General features: G+C 40.4%; 1 protein-coding gene across 1 annotated transcript; it reads right to left on the bottom strand.

Moving 5' to 3' along the window:
- Positions 1-581: 581 nt before the first annotated feature.
- Positions 582-17,721, bottom strand: LOC133555857 (UNC93-like protein MFSD11; the record flags this gene model as incomplete). Its single annotated transcript, XM_061905279.1, has 9 exons — positions 582-1,186; positions 2,943-3,078; positions 8,650-8,824; positions 8,897-9,022; positions 9,096-9,161; positions 9,230-9,279; positions 12,374-12,518; positions 12,621-12,679; positions 17,609-17,721. Coding segments are annotated over 9 exons (1,020 nt in total), but the record flags the coding sequence as incomplete, so codon positions are not given.
- Positions 17,722-19,014: the final 1,293 nt, after the last annotated feature.

The following is a 19,014-nucleotide window of genomic DNA, read 5'->3' as shown; positions in this document are numbered from 1 at the left end:
AATTGTGTACACTACTGAATTGGGGTCTTATGGCCACTTATGTGGACACTTACACTGCCATCTGGTGGTGTCAGAAGACTATAACATACAATGGAATTTGGAAAAAAAAAAGTGTAAAAATAAGAATTTGCATGTCACTAAACATGAAGTACACGTTTGTGTACTTATGGACTAAGTACATCATATCAAAAGATTATTCTTAGTTTTTATTCTAATTAGGGTCCAATAAGCCCAAATAGCAAAGATTATTTTGTAAAAAAAGAAGGTAAAAACAGTTTTGGCCTTAAAAGGTTCAATTAAATCATCATTTCTAGGGTCACATTATCTTCAGATTGACACAAAATAAGGTTAACAAGTTAACATGCTAATGTTAGCATGCTAGCGGAATTTTGACTTTGTAACGGTGGGAATCGTTTGAGAAATGTAAAAGCAGTGAATTTTAAATTTTTCTGAATAAAAATAAATGACTTACCAAACCTTTAATCACATTGCGCCTTGGTCCCCTGTTCTTCTCACGGCCACTAGAGGGCACAGTTGCAAGGTAACAGCATTGTTGTGTCAAAATAAATAGAAGGAATGCATTATTATATGAAACAATTAGCTTTATTCTCCATAAAAATGTGATTTTGGCTTGTTAGTAGTGCTTTTAAATAAACAGTGTGTGAGTTTTCAAATGTTAAGACTCAGTAATGTACAAAAACGGAGACCAGAGATTGTCGAGCGCTCCTATTCTGAGAAATATTTGATAGTGAAAAACACAAAAAAAGACGAGCTATAAAAGCAATAAAGTGACAGTTTGAGATGCATATAAAATATTTCCAAAAAAAGTGGCCAGACCTGAGCTGAGGGCGAATGCAAAGTGGCCATAAATGTTAGAAAGTGTGTGTGGTGTTAATGAACTGTGATCACAGCGCGGGCGATGTCACGCCATCAGCAAATATGCAAAGGCTCCTGCGGCGGCGAGGATGACGAGAGAAATAACGCGTGGTTTAACTGCATTGGCGAGCAAATCGAAGTTTGTTCTTTTTCTAACTTGTTATTCCAGCGGTTCTGTGGTGAAGTTGTACATACGCTCCACCATAAAGAAGCAGAGGGTGCCGCCGAAGCCCAGGATGACCATGAGGAGGAGCTGCCACGTTAGCATCACGTCGCCGCTGTAGAAGAACGCCAATGCTGCGAAAACAGACTAACGAAAAGGGGTTAGGGGACAGTTTTCACTTTTAAAACCATCATATTGCAACTTTTTGATTCACTAAGTGGCATACTTGCCAACCTTGAGACCTCCGATTTCGGGAAGGGGGGCATGATTAAGAGGGGAGGAGTATTTTTACAGCTAGAATTCTTGACTTTCAGTGAATTCTAGCTATACAGTGGGGCAAAAAAAGAATATAGTCAGCCACCGATTGTGCAAGTTCTCCCACTTAAAATGATGACAGAGGTCTGTAATTTTAATCATAGGTACACTTCAACTGTGAGAGGCAGAATGTGAAAAAAAAAAACAGGAATTCACCTTCTAGGAATTTTAAAGAATTTATTTGTATTTATACCAAAAAGTTATATTTTGGTTTCATCTGACCACATGACATCCTCCCAATCCTCTGCTGTATCATCCATGTATCCATTCTGGTATAAACTCAACTCGTCGTGTTTGGAGGAAGAAGAATACTGAGTTGCATCCCAAGAACACCATACCTACTGTGAAGCATGGGGGTGGAAACATCATGCTTTGGGGCTGTTTTTCTGCTAAGGGGACAGGACGATTGATCGGTGTTAAGGAAAGAATGAATGGGGTGTCACGCCAAATTTCTTCCCCCCTACAAAAACCTCCCCCACCCCATTTACTTCCGGGGTCATGATAAATACAGACGATTTGTTAACGCTATATTATAAAAATATAACGCTAGATTATAAAAATACAGACGTTTTGTTAACGCTATATTATGAAAAAATTTAAAAAACAATTTATAAACACAAGCTATGGGATGACATAAGAGGAAACGTGATCCCCGGAAGTAAATGCGTCATCCCATAGCTTGTGTTTGTAAATTGTTTTTTAATTCTTTTTATAATATAGCGTTAACAAAACGTCTGTATTTGTATAATATCTCTCTATATATATACCCATCCATCCATTTTGTACTGCTTATTCCCTATAAATAAAATAAATACTTGAATTTCAGTGTTCATTTATTTACACATATACACACACATAACACTCATCTACTCATTGTTGAGTTAAGGGTTGAATTGTCCATCCTTGTTCTATTCTCTGTCACTATTTTTCTAACCATGCTGAACACCCTCTCTGATGATGCATTGCTGTGTGGCCCGCACAAACCTGCTTTCATCAAATGCACTAGTCTGGAATCTTCCATCTTCGTCTCCTTGTTGTGTGCGCAGTTGCGCACTGCACTCTCTAAAAGCCGTAGATGTTATTGTCACATATGCGTGTACAGTAGAAGGCAGTATTGTCCTGCTTAAGAGTGTCACAACATTGCTGTTTACGGCAGACGAACTGCTTTAAGGTAGACGAAAACGTGACTGCTGTTGTTGTGTGTTGTTACCGCGCTGGGAGGACGTTAATGAAACTGCCTAACAATAAACCCACATAAGAAACCAAGAACTCGCCCTCGATCGTTCTACAGTTATAACGTCATTGGGCAGACACGCTGTTTATATTGTGGGAAAGCGGACGTGAAAACAGGCTGTCCTCACTCAGGTTCGCATGGAGCTGGAGGGGGCGTGGCCTCCAGCTCCGCCTGAATTTCGGGACATTTTTGGGAGAAAATTTGTCCTGGGAGGTTTTCGGGAGAGGCGCCGAATTTCGGGAGTCTCCCGGAAAATCCGGGAGGGTTGGCAAGTATGCTAAGTGGGTGTTTTTCAGTTGTTTTAACCCGATTTTGACCCCGCCCCCCCTTTTTACCTTCTTTTGCGACAATTACCTGGATGAATTTGAAGATGGCGAAGGCGGGCGTGCTGCGCTCCATGTACACGCATCCTAAAATGCTGTAGAGCTGCGTGTTAAAGCAGCTGTCTCCCAGGCCCAGCAGGAAGCTGCACAGCAGGACGATGGGCACGCTGCGGCACAAAGACATACGCTCGTTAGCTCGGTGTTTTTCAACCTTTTTGGAGCCGAGGCACATTTTTTGCGTTAAAAAACGGAGGCACACCAGCAGAAATCATTGAAAAAACAAAACTCAGTTGAAGGTAAAAAGTCGTTGTCGCAATTGTTGCATATGACTTTAAAGCATGGGTGTCAAACTCTGGCCCGCGGGCCAAATTTGGCCCGCCGTGTAATTTCATTTGGCCCTTGAAGCAATATCAAATTAACATTAGAGCTGGCCCGCCGCTGTAACACCACATTCACCGCTAATACTCGTACTCGTCAACCCTCCCAATTTTCCCGGGAGACTCCCGAAGTTCAGTGCCCCTCCCGAATTTCTCCCAATTTCCACCCGGACAATAATATTGGGGGCTGTAAAAGCACTGCTTTTGGCGTTCTCTACATGTCGCCACATCCGTTTTTCCTCCATAAAAACAGCGTGCCGGCCCACGCACGTAATATATGTGGCTCATACACACACACAAGTGTATGCAAGGCATACTTGGGCAACAGGCATACAGGTCACACTGAGGGTTGCCGTATAAACAACTTTAACACTGTTACAAATGCACGCCACACTGTGAACCCACAGCAAACAAGAATGACAAACACATTTCGGGAGAACATCCGCACCGTAACACAACATAAACACAACAGAACAAATACCCAGAACCCCTTGCATCACTAACTCTACAATATACACCCCACTACCACCAAACCCCGCCCCAACTCAAACCCGCCGCCGAAAAGAGGCATTCAATTTTTATTTTTATTTTATTTGATATGCCATTAATATTTTTTAATTATTATTATTTTAAACTCGATTTTACATGTCACCATAAAGTTATATAAGCCTTGCTTGGTCAATATTCAATGCAAAACTTGTTTGGGTCCCTATTAAAAGGTGAATTTGTTCAACCTCGGCCCGCGGCTTTGTTCAGTTTTAAATTCTGGCCCGCTCTGTATTTGAGTTTGACACCCCTGCTTTAAAGCATAACCAAGCATCCATCACAATAGCTCTTGTCTCAAAGTAGGTGTACTGTCACATCATACCCTGACTTATTAGGACTTTTTTGCTGTTTTCCTGTGTGTAGTGTTTTAGTTCTTGTCTTGCGCTCCTATTTCGGTGGCTTTTTCTCTTTTTTAGGGTATTTTCCTGTAGTAGTTTCATGTCTTCCTTTGAGCGATAATTGTGAAGTGAATTATATTTATATAGCGCTTTTCTCTAGTGACTCAAAGCGCTTTACATAGTGAAACCCAATATCTAAGTTACATTTAAACCAGTGTGGGTGGCACTGGGAGCAGGTGGGTAAAGTGCCTTGCCCAAGGACACAACGGCAGTGACTAGGATGGCGGAAGCGGGAATCGAACCTGCAAGCCTCAAGTTGCTGGCACGGCCACTCTACCAACCGAGCTATGCCGCTCTACTGTGTTTTAGCAATCAAGAATATTGCAGTTGTTTTTAATCATTCTTTGTGGAGCCATTGTTGATTGTCATGTCATGCTCGGATGCACATTGTCTTTGCTGCGCAGTAAGTCTTTGCTGTCGTCCAGCATTCTGTTCTTGTTTACTTTGTTGCCAGTCCCGTTTTAGTTTCGTTCTGCATAGCCTTCCCTAAGCTTCAATGCCTTTTCTTAGGGCCGTTTCCGACATCTACAAAGCAATTAGCTACCGGCTGCCCCCTACTGATATGGAAGAGTATTACACGGTTACTCTGCCCAGCTCTGGACAGCACCGACACTCAACAACAACACATTGTTTGCAGACTACAATTCTCCCGTCCAAAGGAAAAACATAGTAACTCACTTCTAGCTGATTTTGAGAAAACAAAGGAAAACCAATCAATCTTGATGCTGTCTTACGAAGATATACAAAGTCATCAAACGTATAGATGTTTTCTTGAGCTTTCATTTTCATGCCGATTGAGCCATGGATTGAATCTGCTCTCATGTGAATTATATATTTTTTTATATAGCGCTTTTTCTCTAGTGACTCAAAGCGCTTTACATAGTGAAACCCAATATCTAAGTTACATTCAAACCAGTGTGGGTGGCATTGGGAGCAGGTGGGTAAAGTGTCTTGCCCAAGGACACAACGGCAGTGACTAGGATGGCGGAAGCGGGAATCGAACCTGCAACCCTCAAGTTGCTGGCACGGCCACTCTACCAACCGAGCTAAACGTGTGCCCTTTCTCCAGATATTTAATCACAATCTCGGGTGGGCCCCATTCTGCGTTTGCACATTGGGCAAGAGCCGTGTACAGCGTCCAGTTTTTATTTTGACCTCCACAGTTATCTGCCCAAAAGAGTATGCGAGGGGAAGAATCAAGAACAATACATTTAATGAAGGTGCTTGCAACGTCCTGGGCCAATCTTCCAAATATCCCCTCGTGCCATCCATTTCTACCGCTTATTCCCTTTCGGGGTCGCGGGGGGCGCTGGCGCCTATCTCAGCTACAATCGGGCGGAAGGCGGGGTACACCCTGGACAAGTCGCCGCCTCATCGCAGGGCCAACACAGATAGACAGACAACATTCACACTCACATTCACACACTAGGGACAATTTACTGTTGCCAATCAACCTATCCCCAGGTGCATGTCTTTGGAAGTGGGAGGAAGCCAGAGTACCCGGAGGGAACCCACGCAGTCACGGGGAGAACATGCAAACTCCACACAGAAAGATCCCAAGCCTGGATTTGAACCCAGGACTGCAGGAACTTCGTATTGTGAAGTCAGCCCTATATAGAGGTTTTTGTTTCATGTCTCTACGACATTCCTAACGGAAGTTACAAGCAGTCTGTTTTTTTTTTTTTCCTAGGGGGCGCTAGCGCGCAATTTTCATTTTTGGGGTTTGGTTGCTTAATAAGTAGGGAAGGCATGCCAGACCGACGTGTGTGTCAAATTTGGTGAGTTTTGAAGAATATTAAGGGGGTCAAAGTACCGCGCGTAGGTGCGGAATAAAGAAAGAAAGAAAGAATAATAATAATTAAAGCTGCAAGCAGCGTTGGTCGGGTCCGCCTTTGGCTGTTGCCGCCGTGTCCCGAGTCCCGATCTTAGTAGTGCGTCTGCCCTCGTGCCATAATATCACATAATCAGCTTGACCGTCGGCCCCTATTCGTGCAAATGTCTCATTAAAAACAATAAAGTGACTGACAAAGAAGCTCAGATTGGTCCCTTGAGATACTAGGTTTTTCTGTTGTATCTACGCGGTTATGTGGTAGTTGCTAGGTCCTGCCATGCGCGTAACAGCTTACTTACGGAACAAATTACAATATCGAATCCACTAATGTAAAGCATATCACCTAGGAACTCCAAAATTATTATCAGCTCAGTTTTGACCAAAATTGAGTTACTGGGTTTTGCCTTTGGACGGGAGAATTACTGGTTTGCAAAAAATATAGGTGGAATTACATAATCTCTCACGGCACACCGGACTAGATCTCACGGTATAATAGTGTGCCGCGGCACAGTGGTTGACCAACACTGCGTCAGGCCATGTTAGCCTCCAAAAATGTCAGGCAAAAGGTGAAAAATATTGTTTGGAAGTGTAGAAACCCACCTGAAAATGCACTCTTATTCCATGTCTTTGTTCAATCCAATGTGAAGTGAAGTCAAGTGAATTATATTTATATAGCGCTTTTTCTCTAGTGACTCAAAGCGCTTTGCATAGTGAAACCCAATATCTAAGTTACATTTAAACCAGTGTGGGTGGCAATGGGAGCAGGTGGGTAAAGTGTCTTGCCCAAGGACACAACGGCAGTAAGTAGGATGGCGGAAGCGGGGATCGAACCTGCAACCCTCAAGTTGCTGGCACGGCCACTCTGCCAACCGAGCTATACCGAAGAATATATCCAGCTTCTTTACTCAACTTCAGAGAGTACCAGACATATGTTATGGCTACAACTTACCTTATTTGTGCAAACGTATTTCTAAAAACTAAACCCCCAAACCAGTGAAGTTGGCACCTTGTGTAAATGTTAAATAAAAACAGAATACAATGACTTGCAAATCTTTCTCAACCTATATTTAATTAAATAGACTGCAAAGACTAGATATTTAAAGTTGGAACTAAGAAACTTAATTATGTTTTTGCAAATATTAGCTCATTTCGAATTTGATGCCTGCAACATGTTTTAAAAAAGCTGGCACAAGTGGCAAAAAAGACTGAGAAAGTTGAGGAATGCTCATCAAACACTTATTTGGAAAATCCCCAGGGAATTGGGAACAGGTGGGTGCCATGATTGGGTACAAAAGAACCTTTACTGAACTGCTCAGTCATTCACAAACAAGGATGGGGCGAGGGTCACCACTTTGTCAACAAATGCTTGAGCAAATTGTCGAACAGTTTAAGAACAACATTTCTCAACGAGCTATTGCAAGGAATTTAGGGATTTCACCATCTCCGGTTCGTAATATCATCAAAAGGCTCAGAGGATCTGGAGAAATCACCGCATGTAAGCGATGATAATACGGATATTCAATCCCTCAGGCGGTACCGCATCAAAAAGCGACATCACTGTGTAAAGGATATCACCACATGGGCTCAGGAACACTTCAGAAAACCACTGTCAGTAACTACAGTTGGTCGCTACATCTGTAAGTACAAGTTAAAACTGTACTATACAAAGCGAAAGCCATTTATCAACAACACCCAGGAAGGCCGCCGGCTTCGCTGGGCCCGAGTTGATCTATGATGGACTGATGCAAAGTGTAAAATTGTTCTGTGGTCCGATGAGTCCACATTTCAAATTGTTTTAGGAAACTGTGGAAGTTGTGTACTCTGGACCAAAGAGGGAAAGAACCATCCGGATTGTTCTAGGCGCAAATTTTGAAAAGCCAGCATCTGTGATGGTATGAGGGTGTATTAGTGCCCAAGGCATGGGTAACTTAGACATCTGTGAAGGTACCATTAATGCTGAAAGGTACATACAGGTTTTGGAGCAACATATGTTACGTTTTAATGGACGCCCCTGCTTATTTCAGCAAGACAATGCCAAACCACGTGTTACAACAGCGTGGCTTCCTAGTAAAAGAGTGCGGGTACTAGACTGGCCTGCCTGTAGTCCAGACCTGTCTCCCATTGAAAATGTGAAGTGCATTATGAAGCCTAAAACACCACAACAGACTGTTAAACAACAAGCTGTACATCAAGCAAGAATGGGAAAGAATTCCACCTGAAAAGCTTCAAAAATTGGTTTTCTCAGTTCCCAAACATTTACTGAGTGTTGTTAAAAGGAAAGGCCATGTAACACAGTGGTAAAAATGCCACTATGACAACTTTTTTTCAATGTGTTGTTGCCATTAAATTGCAAGTTAATGATTATTTGCAAAAAAAAATGTAGTTTCTCAGTTCCAACATTAAATATCTTGTCTTTGCAGTCTATTCAATTGAATATTAGTTCAAATAGATTTGCAAATAATTGTATTCTGTTATTATTTATGAATTACACAATGTGCCAACTTCACTGGTTTTGGGATTTGTAATATTTAGTCCCTATCAAATGCTACAGTGTGGAAGCTTTACAGATGCCACATCTATTTATACCTTGGAGTCAGAAAGGGGCTCTTCTGGGTGACGGTGTGGAAGACAACGGGAGCATCATCGGGAATGTTGAGGAAGATGAGATAGAAGGCTACGAAATGGACCACCATTCCCAGGAAGACCACCGAAGTGCGCCGGAAGCGAGTGTTCTTGCACATCAATCCGAACAAGCCCCCGCCTGGCGAGAAAAAACAGCGCTCGTACCAGTCTCGATGGCGCCTCGGTGACTGGTGGGTGGGATCCGCCTTACCGATGATTTCGCCCACGCCCACCATGATGCCGGAGATCCCGATGAGGCCTTTCGCCGAATCGCCGAACTGCGCGGTGGCTCCGATGCATGTTCCGTACACGCCGCTGTAGAAAGACAGCTCCAGGCCTGCGAGGAGGATAAACTTCGGGAGAGTCCGCGACAGGAGGCGGAGCTTAGCGCGTTGAACGCGGCCACTCACCGCTGTAGGCCATGCTGGGACTGAGGAGGAGGATGGTTTTGGTCTTCAGCAGCTGCAGAATGGTCTCTGAGGAGGAACACTTTCCGCTTTATTCCTACTTTTATTGGCATTGTTTATGTGCGCTTTAAACTCACGGATGTCCGCCTTGATCTCTTGCAGGGCCGTGCTCGCTCGGTGCTTGTACCTACACGAACCAAAAACAACAATTTGAAAAGTACAGTCCGATATCTCTAACCAGCAGATCTGAAATGAGCCTCGATATGAAGTACGTCCTGCAAAAAGGCAAGTGAAAGATAAATTATATGACAAAAACACGCTGCTAATTTTGAGACCTGCATTGTAAATACATAAAAAAAAAACACTGACCAAAGATCATCTATTTGACAGTAAAACTGCTGTTTTTAAGGTTCTAATTTAAAAAAAAAAAAAAACACTGGCCAAAGATCCTCTATGTGACAGGAGCCTGCTGCTGTTTTTAAGGTTCTAATTAAAAAAACCCTGACCAAAAATACTCTGAATGATAGGAAAAATGTAGTTTTAATGTTTTAATTAAGAAAAACACTTGCTAAAGATCCTCTATGTGACAGGAGCCCACTGCTGTTTTTAAGGTTCTAATTTAAAAAAAAAACACTGACCAAAAATACTTTGAATGACAGGAAAAATGCAGTTTTAATGTTTTAATTAAGAAAAACACTTGCTAAAGATCCTCTATGCGACAGAAAAACTGCTGTTTTTAAGGTTCTTATTAGAGAAAAATACTGAACAAAGATCATCTATTTGACAGTAAAACTGCTGTTTTTAAGGTTCTAATGAAAAAAAAAAAAACACTGGCCAAAGATCCTCTATGTGACAGGAGCCCGCTGCTGTTTTTAAGGTTCTAATTAAAAAAAAACACTGACCAAAGATACTCTGAATGACTGGAAAAATGCAGTTTTAATGTTTTAATTAAGAAAAATGCTTGCTGAAGATCCTCTATGCGACAGGAAAACTGCTGTTTTTTAGGTTCTTATTACAGAAAAACACTGACCAAAGATCCTTTATGTGACAGTAAAACTGCTGTTTTTAAGTTTGTAATTTAAAAAAAAACACTGGCCAAAGATCCTCTATGTGACAGGAGCCCGCTGCTGTTTTTAAGGTTCTAATTAAAAAAACACTGACCGAAAATACTCTGAATGACAGGAAAAATTTAGTTTTAATGTTTTAATTAAGAAAAACACTTGCTAAAGATCCTCTATGCGACAGGAAAACTGCTGTTTTAAGGTTCTTATTACAGAAAAACACTGACCAAAGATCATTTATTTGACAGTAAAACTGCTGTTTTTAAGGTTCTAATTTAAAAAAAAAAAAAACACTGGCCAAAGATCCTCTATGTGACAGGAGCCCGCTGCTGTTTTTAAGGTTCTAATAAAAAAAAAAACACTGACCAAAGATACTCTGAATGACAGGACAATTGCAGTTTTAATGTTCTAAGTCAGAAAAACACTTGCTAAAGACCCTCTATGTGACAGGAAAACTGCTGTTTTTGAGGTTCTAATTAAGAAAAACATTGACCAAAGATCCTCTATGTGACAGGAAAACAGCTGTTTTTAGGTTTCTTATTTAAAGAAAACACTGGCAAAAGATCCTCTGAATTACAGGAAAACTGCTGTTCTTAAGGTTCTAATTTTTAAAAAAAATTGGCCAAAGATCCTCTAAATGACAGGAAAACTGCTGTTTTTATGGTTGTAATTTAAAAAAAACACTGGAAAAGTTATGTTTTTAAGGCTGAAATTTAAAAAAACACTGGCCAAAGATCCTCTATGTGACAAGAAAAAGGCTGTTTTTAAGGTTCTTATTTAAAGAAAACACTGGCCAAAGATCATCTGAATGACAGGAAAACTGCTGTCTTTAAGGTTCTAAAAATAAATAAAAAAAAAAAACACTGGTCAAAGATCCTCTGAATGACCGGCAAACTGCTGTTTTTAAGGTTGTAATTAAAAAAAACACTGGCCAAAGATTCTCCTGAATGACAGGAAAACTGTTTTTTTTAAGGTTCTAATTAAAAAAATAACACTGCCCAAAGATCCTCTATGTGACAAGAAAACTGCAATTTTTAAGGTTCTAATTTAAAAAAAACACTGGCCAAAAATCCTCTATGTGACAAGAAAACTGCAATTTTTAAGGTTCTAATTTAAAAAAAACACTGGCCAAAGATCCTCTATGTGACAGGAAAAATGCTGTTTTTAAGGTTCTTATTTAAAGAAAACACTGGCCAAAGATCCTCTGAATGACAGGAAAACTGCTGTTTTTAAGGTTTTAATAATAAATTAAAAAAAAACACTGGTCAAAGATCCTCTGAATGACTGGCAAACTCCTGTTTTTAAGGTTGTAATTAAAAAAAACACTGGCCAAAGATTCCCCTGAATGACAGGAAAACTGTTTTTTTAAGGTTCTAATTAAAAAAATAACACTGCCCAAAGATCCTCTATGTGACAGGAAAACTGCTGTTTTTAAGGTTCTAATTAAAAAAATAACACTGGCCAAAGATCCCCTATGTGACAGGAAAACTGCTGTTTTTAAGGTTCTAATTTAAAAAAATAACACTGGCCAAAGATCCTCTATGTGACAGGAAAACTGCTGTTTTTAAGGTTCTAATAAAAAAAATAAAAACACTGGCCAAAGATTATCTAAATGACAGGAAAACTGTGTTCTATTTTTTTTTTTTAAACACACACAGGCCAAAGATCCTCTATGTGACGGGATCCCGCTGCTGTTTTTATGGACTTACAGCAAAAATGCTTGTCAAATGTATTTTATACGACAAGAAAACTCAGTTGTTAGTAAAGATTTCAAAATAAATGCTTGTCGAAGATCCTCGGCATAACAGGAGTGCGCTGCTGTTTTTACGGACCTGGTGCAAAAATGTTCATCAAAGATCCTCTATATCACAGGAACGCTGCAGTTTGTAAGAACCTAATAAAAAAATGCTTGTCAAAGATCCTCTACATGACAGGAACACTGTTGTTTTGAGGACCTACTGCAAAAACATTGGCCAAAGACACTTAAATATCTAAACTAAAATACTTGTCAAAGATCCTCTAAATGACAGGATTGTGCTACGGCTTGGAAGGCCCTACTTGAAACATGTTTGTAAAAGATCCTTAATGTGACAGGAAAACTGCTGTTGATAAAAATCTATGACAAAAATGGTCTATAAGACAGGTGCGGTGTGCTGTTTTTAGGAAGCCGCTGCAAAGAGGACATGCATGAAGGTCATTATGGAGAGGAGGAGCACTTACACCACATGTGAAGACAGCAAAGACACTCCTTCCTCCTCAGAAAGGATCTCCTCTTGGGGAGGAGAACTCCTGAGCACCAGGAAGCACAAAGTCCCCACCACAGAAGCCACCACCATGGCCAGGAAAATGTTCTTTCTACTGCTGTCTGACAGCAGACAATCAAAACATATCAACATATGTGGGCAACTTTTTTTTACCTTGCTTCTCTATTCCATCCATTACGGTAATTTCTGTTCCCTTTACATACCTGGTATTTCTGTTCTTCCATTCCAGTCCAGGTAAATGTACAGATTGCCAAACAACATGCTGGAATTGACAAAAAGGACAAGGAAATTAGTGCAAAAAAAATATATATCTGAAAAATGCTTTGAATTAGAGATGTCCGATAATGGCTTTTTTGCCGATATCTGATATTGTCCAACTCTTACTTACCGATTCTGATATCAACCGATACCGATATATACAGTCGTGTAATTATGCCTAATTTTGTTGTGATGCCCCCCCGCTAGATGCATTAAACAATGTAACACGGTTTTCCAAAATAAATCAACTCAAGTTATGGAAAAAAATGCCATATTTATTATTGAAGTCACAAAGTGCATTTTTTTTTTTAAATGCCCCAAAACAGCAGCTTGGAATTTGGGACATGCTCTACCTGAGAGAGCATGAGGAGGTTGATGTGGGTGGGGAAAGGGGCAGCGAAAGGTGTATATTGTAGCGTCCCGAAAGAGTTAGTGCTGCAAGGGGTTCTGGGTATTTGTTCTGTTGTGTTTTTGTTGTGTTACGGTGCGGATGTTCTCCCAAAATGTGTTTGTCTTTCTTGTTTGGTGTGGGTTCACAGTGTGGCGCATACATGTAACAGTGTTAAAGTTGTTTATACGGCCACCCTCAGTGTGACCTGTATGGCTGTGCACCAAGTATGCCTTGCATTCACTTGTGAGTGTGAAAGGCCGTAGATATGTGATTGGGCCGGCACACAAAGGCAGTGCCTTTAAGGTTTATTGGCGCTCTGTACTTGTCCCCACGTCCGTGTACCACTCTGTTCAGCGGCGTTTTAAAAAGGTCATAAATTTTACTTTTTGAAACCGATTCCGATAATTTCCGATATTACATTTTAAAGCATTTATCGGCCAATAATATCGGGAGTCCGATATTATCGGACACCTCTACTTTGAATAAAAACATATATATTAAAAATTAGGGATGTCCGATAATATCGGACTGTCGATATTATCGGCCAATAAATGCTTTAAAATGTAATATCGGAAATTATCGGTATCGCTTTCATAATTATCGATATCAGTTTCAATATGTAAAATGTATGACTCTTTAAAACGCCGCTGTGTACACGGACGTAGGGAGAAGTACAGAGCGCCAATAAACCTTAAAAGGCACTGCCTTCGCGTGCCGGCCCAATCACATAATATCTACAGCTTTTCACACACACAAGTGAATGCAAGGCATACTTGGTCAACAGCCATACAGGTCACACTGAGGGTGGCCGTATAAACAACTTTAACACTGTTAAATGGTATAAATGGTAAATGGTTGTACTTGTATAGCGCATTTCTACCCCTTTTTCAGGAGCTGCCATGCAAGGCGCTAACCAGGTCCCATCAGGAGCAAGGGTAAAATGTCTTGCTCAAGGACACAACGGACGTGACTGGGATGGTAGAAGGTGGGGATTGAACCAGTAACCCTCAGACTGCTGGCACAGCCACTCTACCAACTTCGCCACGCCGTCCGTTGTCTGTTACAAATATGCGCCACACTGTGAACCCACACCAAACAGGAATGACAAATACATTTCGGGAGAACATCCACATTGTAACACAACATAAACACAACAGAACAAATACCCAGAACCCCTTGCAGCACTGACTCTTCCGGGACGCTACAATATAAATTCCCGCTACACCCTACCTCCCGCCCACCTCAACCTCCTCATGCTCTCTCAGGGAGAGCATGTCCCAAATTCCAAGCTCCTGTTTTGAGGCATGTTAAAAAAAATAATGCACTGTGTGACTTCAATAATAAATATGGCAGTGCCATGTTGGCATTTTTTTCCATAATTTGAGTTGATTTATTTTGGAAAACCTTGTTACATTGTTTAATGCATCCAGCAGGGCATCACAACAAAATTAGGCATAATAATGTGTTGAATCCACGACTGTATATATCGTATCGGAGAATATCGGTATTGGTAATTGAGAGTTGGACAATATCGGAATATCGGATATAGGTAAAAAAGCCATTATCGGAAATCTCTACTAAAAATATAATTTCATGAAAGTTGTGAAATTATATTTTTATTGTTAGTGTTTTTGGGGTTTTTTTAAGGAAAAATGCCATTTCCTCATTCATCTTAATGAAAGATGGCATTTGAATGTTTTTTGAGGAAACAATCACAGCTGATTCGAACAATTTTGCCTGACATTTTACAGACAAATTTTTATTTCAAGATGCTTAACGGATGATGCGATGGAGAGACGATAGAATCCAAATCAGACTTTTTTTTCGAATGCTTCTGACAAACAACTTAGATAGAGCTTGACCTTTAATTAAAGCGCTCCCGTTAGGACAATCAGCAAGACTAACAAGACGCTATTAGAGTTGTTTTCATTTTTTTTTTTAAAGAAAAAAGGTTTCATTTTATAACAGCAAATAATAAAGATGGCGATATGCATGAAAAGGCCACTAGTCCGGCGTATTATTTGCTGTTATAAAATGAAACCTTGTTTCTTAAAAAAAATTTAAGCAAATCTAATAGCGTCTCGTTAGTCTTGCTGATTGTCCTAATTGGGAGCGCTTTAGTTAAAGGTCAAGCTCTAAGTTGTTTGTCAGAAGCATTCGAAAAAAATCTAAAATCTGATTGTCCCCAAGGGATCAATAAAGTACTTTCTATTCTATTCTATTCTATGTAGGATTAGAGCCGTGTAAAGAGACACCATGGCCAACTCATTTTCAATGTTGGCCTCAAAATGGAGATCCTCAGGCCATACTCTCGCTGATTGGTTAAAAGCCCTTCATGTGACTAGAAATCGCCATTTTGAGGCCAACTTTTAAACCGATTTGGCCATACTCTCTTCATACACGACTCTGAGTAGGACATTGAGGACAGATCTAATGAGAAATGTGAAATACAAATGCAACAACACAATAATTTAAAGCTGCAACACAACTTTAATCTACAAAAGACGCAACAGATAACATAATTATGATGGGGGATTTTTATATCTACATGAATTACCATGAATTGATTTACGTGGTTGAAACAAGTTGAAAAAATTATTTGGGTGTTACCATTTAGAGGTCAATTGTACAGAATATGTACTTTACTGTACAATCTACAAATAAAAGTTTCAATCAATCAATACCCCGTCAGCGGTATGATACGGATAATGATTAGCATCGGCGATTTTACAAGGCGATTTCAACACCTCCAAGTTTGTTAATGAAAACTACAACTTAGGTAAGTACATTGCTTAGAGTAATAAGTGTATAAACTGCTCAGTGGCCTACTGGTTAGAGCAGGGGTGCCCATTACGTCGATCGCGAGCTACCAGTCGACCGCGGGGGGTGTGTCGGTCGATCTCCAGCCAGGCTTTTAAAAAAAATAGACCTAAAAATTAGTGATCATCAATCTTCACCAAGACGTCACTTAAATGACATTCACGGTACCGGAGGGTCTTGTGAGATGACGCTGGCTGCTGCAAGATCATTATTATTAAAAATGACCGAGAGGAAGGCGAGAAACACTTTTTATTTCAACAGACTCTCGCGCCGTACCCTCCGTCAAAACTCTAAAGGCCGACTGCACATTTCCTATCTTCACAATAAAAGCCCTGCTTCATGCTGCCTGCGCTAACTAAATACAGAGTCTCGGAAAACTGCCGTGCACAAGCGATCCCTAAGAAAGTTGGCGTGCACATCACTTGTGATAGGAAATGTGCAGTCGGCCTTTAGAGTTTTGACGGAAGGGACGGCGCGAAAGTCTGTTGAAATAAAAAGTGTTTCTCGCCTTCCTCTCTGTCATTTTTTCATAAAAATGAACTGGCAGCAGCCAGCGTCATCTCACAAGACCCTCGGGTGCCGTGAATGTCAATCAAGCAAGCTACGGAAATTGCCGCCAATGTTTTTCTTGTAAAGTGTATGGAAGCTGGATGAATTAGATGCCAAAAACCAACCACTTTCATGTGGTATTGTACAGAAAGGACAACTTTTTTTCTCCTCCATTTGAAAATGTGGGCGTTATCATCATTACTGTCTGATTCCAATCAATGCAAGTCATCAGAATCAGGTAATACACCAACTTATATTCTTGTCTTCGTGAAAGAAAGACATCTATATGTGTTACACATGCTTGTACTATCATTAAACACATTTAACTTGTTTACAAAAATGTCTCTTTCATAAATAAATAAATATAAATGATATATATAAATGAGGTAGATCCCCTCGAGTTGGTCAATTGAAAAGTAGCTCGTCTGCAGAAAAAGTGTGGGCACCCCTGGGTTAGAGTGTCCGCCCTGAGATCGGTAGGTCGTGAGTTCAAACCCCGGCCGAGTCGTACCAAAGACTATAAATATGGGACCCATTACCTCCCTGCTTGGCACTCAGCATCAAGAAGTTGGAATTTGGGGTTAAATCCCAAAAAATGCTTCCCGAGTACGGCCACCGCTGCTGCTCACTGCTCCCTTGTGACCCGTTCTCACGAATGCGCCAAGTAAAATTCCTAATTTGTGAAGCCGTTCTCAAACAATGGCAATAAAAAGTCTTCTGATTCTGAATCCCCTCACCTCCCCGGGGGTGATAAAGGGTGATGGGTCAAATGCAGAGAATAATTTCGCCACAATGTGTGTGACAATCATGGATACTTTAACTTAAGTATTAACTTAAGTATTAACACTTTGTTGTGCGCAACATACAGCAAAGACCGAATTGATCAAAACACCATAAACCATGCACTAATGCCATGGAACTGCAATTGCAACTGAATGTCATACCTGCAAATTAGACTCAGAAATGTGAATAATAAAACAAGATATAACAACTGGACAGCAGTTATCATCATCAGCTCATTTTGAAATTTTGCAAAAAAAAATTATTATCAAAAACAATTTATATTTATGATCACACATAAAAGAACCAAAAATTGGTATCGATTCCTGGTACTGTATCGGTTCAAATACGAATGGTACCCAGCGCCTAATATGAATGTATGACAAAAGTTACCTGCACTGTAACAGAGCCCAGAACATCCCTGTGTTCCTGTTGATGGTGGCAGCCTCCGAGTTCTCCACCAGGAAAAGTCCTTGAGCCGTCCACAGCACTGCAGGGGAGACAATTTAAATAAATAAAACAACAATTTATTTTTATCGGTTTAAATGCAAGCACACGCACACGCACACGCACACGCACACGAGCCACCTAGTCATGTTTAATCTTTCTCAACGCTACCTCCAATTTTGACACGTGCGGAGGTGGCCTGGTATTAATCCGTCACATCCCACTCAAATGTGATCCATGAATGTGAACGTCACGCCAAATTAAACGTTGAGTCGTCCCTCATATTTAGTAAAAATGTTGTATATTATTACCCTATTACATATATATACATTCTATATATATATATATATATATATATACATACACATGTATAAACATACACACACACATGTATGTATGTATATATATATATGTATATATATATATATATATATATATATATATATACAAACCCCATTTCCGTATGAGTTGGGAAATTGTGTTAGATGTAAATATAAACGGAATACAATGATTTGCAAATCCTTTTCAGCCCATATTCAATTGAATGCACTACAAAGACAAGATACTTAATGTTCAAACTCATAAACTTTTTTTTTTTGCAAATAATAATTAACTTAGAATTTCATGGCTGCAACGTGTGCCAAAGTAGTTGGGAAAGGGCATGTTCACCACTGTGTTACATCACCTTTTCTTTTAACAACACTCAATAAGCGTTTGGGAACTGAGGAAACTAATCGTTGAGGCTTCGAAAGTGGAATTCTTTACCATTCTTGCTTGTAGTACAGCTTAAGTTGTTCATAATGCGCCACACATTTTCGATGGGAGACATGTCTGGACCAGGAAAGTACCCGCACTCTTTTACTACGAAGCCACGCTGTTGTAACACGTGGATTGGCATTGTTTTGCTGAAATAAGCAGGGGCGTCCATGATAACGTTGCTTGGATGACAACATGTGTTGCTCCAAAACCTGTATGGACCATTCAGCATTAATGGTGCTTTCACAGATGTGTGAGTTACCCATGCCTTGGGCACTAATACACCCCCATACCATCACAGATGCTGGCTTTTGAACTTCGCGCCTATTACAATCCGGATGGTTATTTTCCTCTTTGTTCCGGAGGACACGACATCCAAAGTTTCCAAATATAATTTGAAATGTGGACTTGTCAGACCACAGAACACTTTTCCACTTTGCATCAGTCCATCTTAGATGATCTCGGGCCCAGCGAAGCTGGCGGCATTCCTCTGTGTTGTTGATAAATGGCATTTGCTTTGCATAGTAGAGATTTAACTTGCACTTACAGATGTAACGACCAACTGTAGTTACTGACAGGGGTTTTCTGAAGTGTTC

This window comes from Nerophis ophidion, linkage group LG07 (genome assembly GCF_033978795.1).
Source record: "Nerophis ophidion isolate RoL-2023_Sa linkage group LG07, RoL_Noph_v1.0, whole genome shotgun sequence".
In the NCBI taxonomy this organism is placed as follows: domain Eukaryota; kingdom Metazoa; phylum Chordata; class Actinopteri; order Syngnathiformes; family Syngnathidae; genus Nerophis; species Nerophis ophidion.
This window is presented reverse-complemented; position numbering and strand designations above follow the sequence as displayed.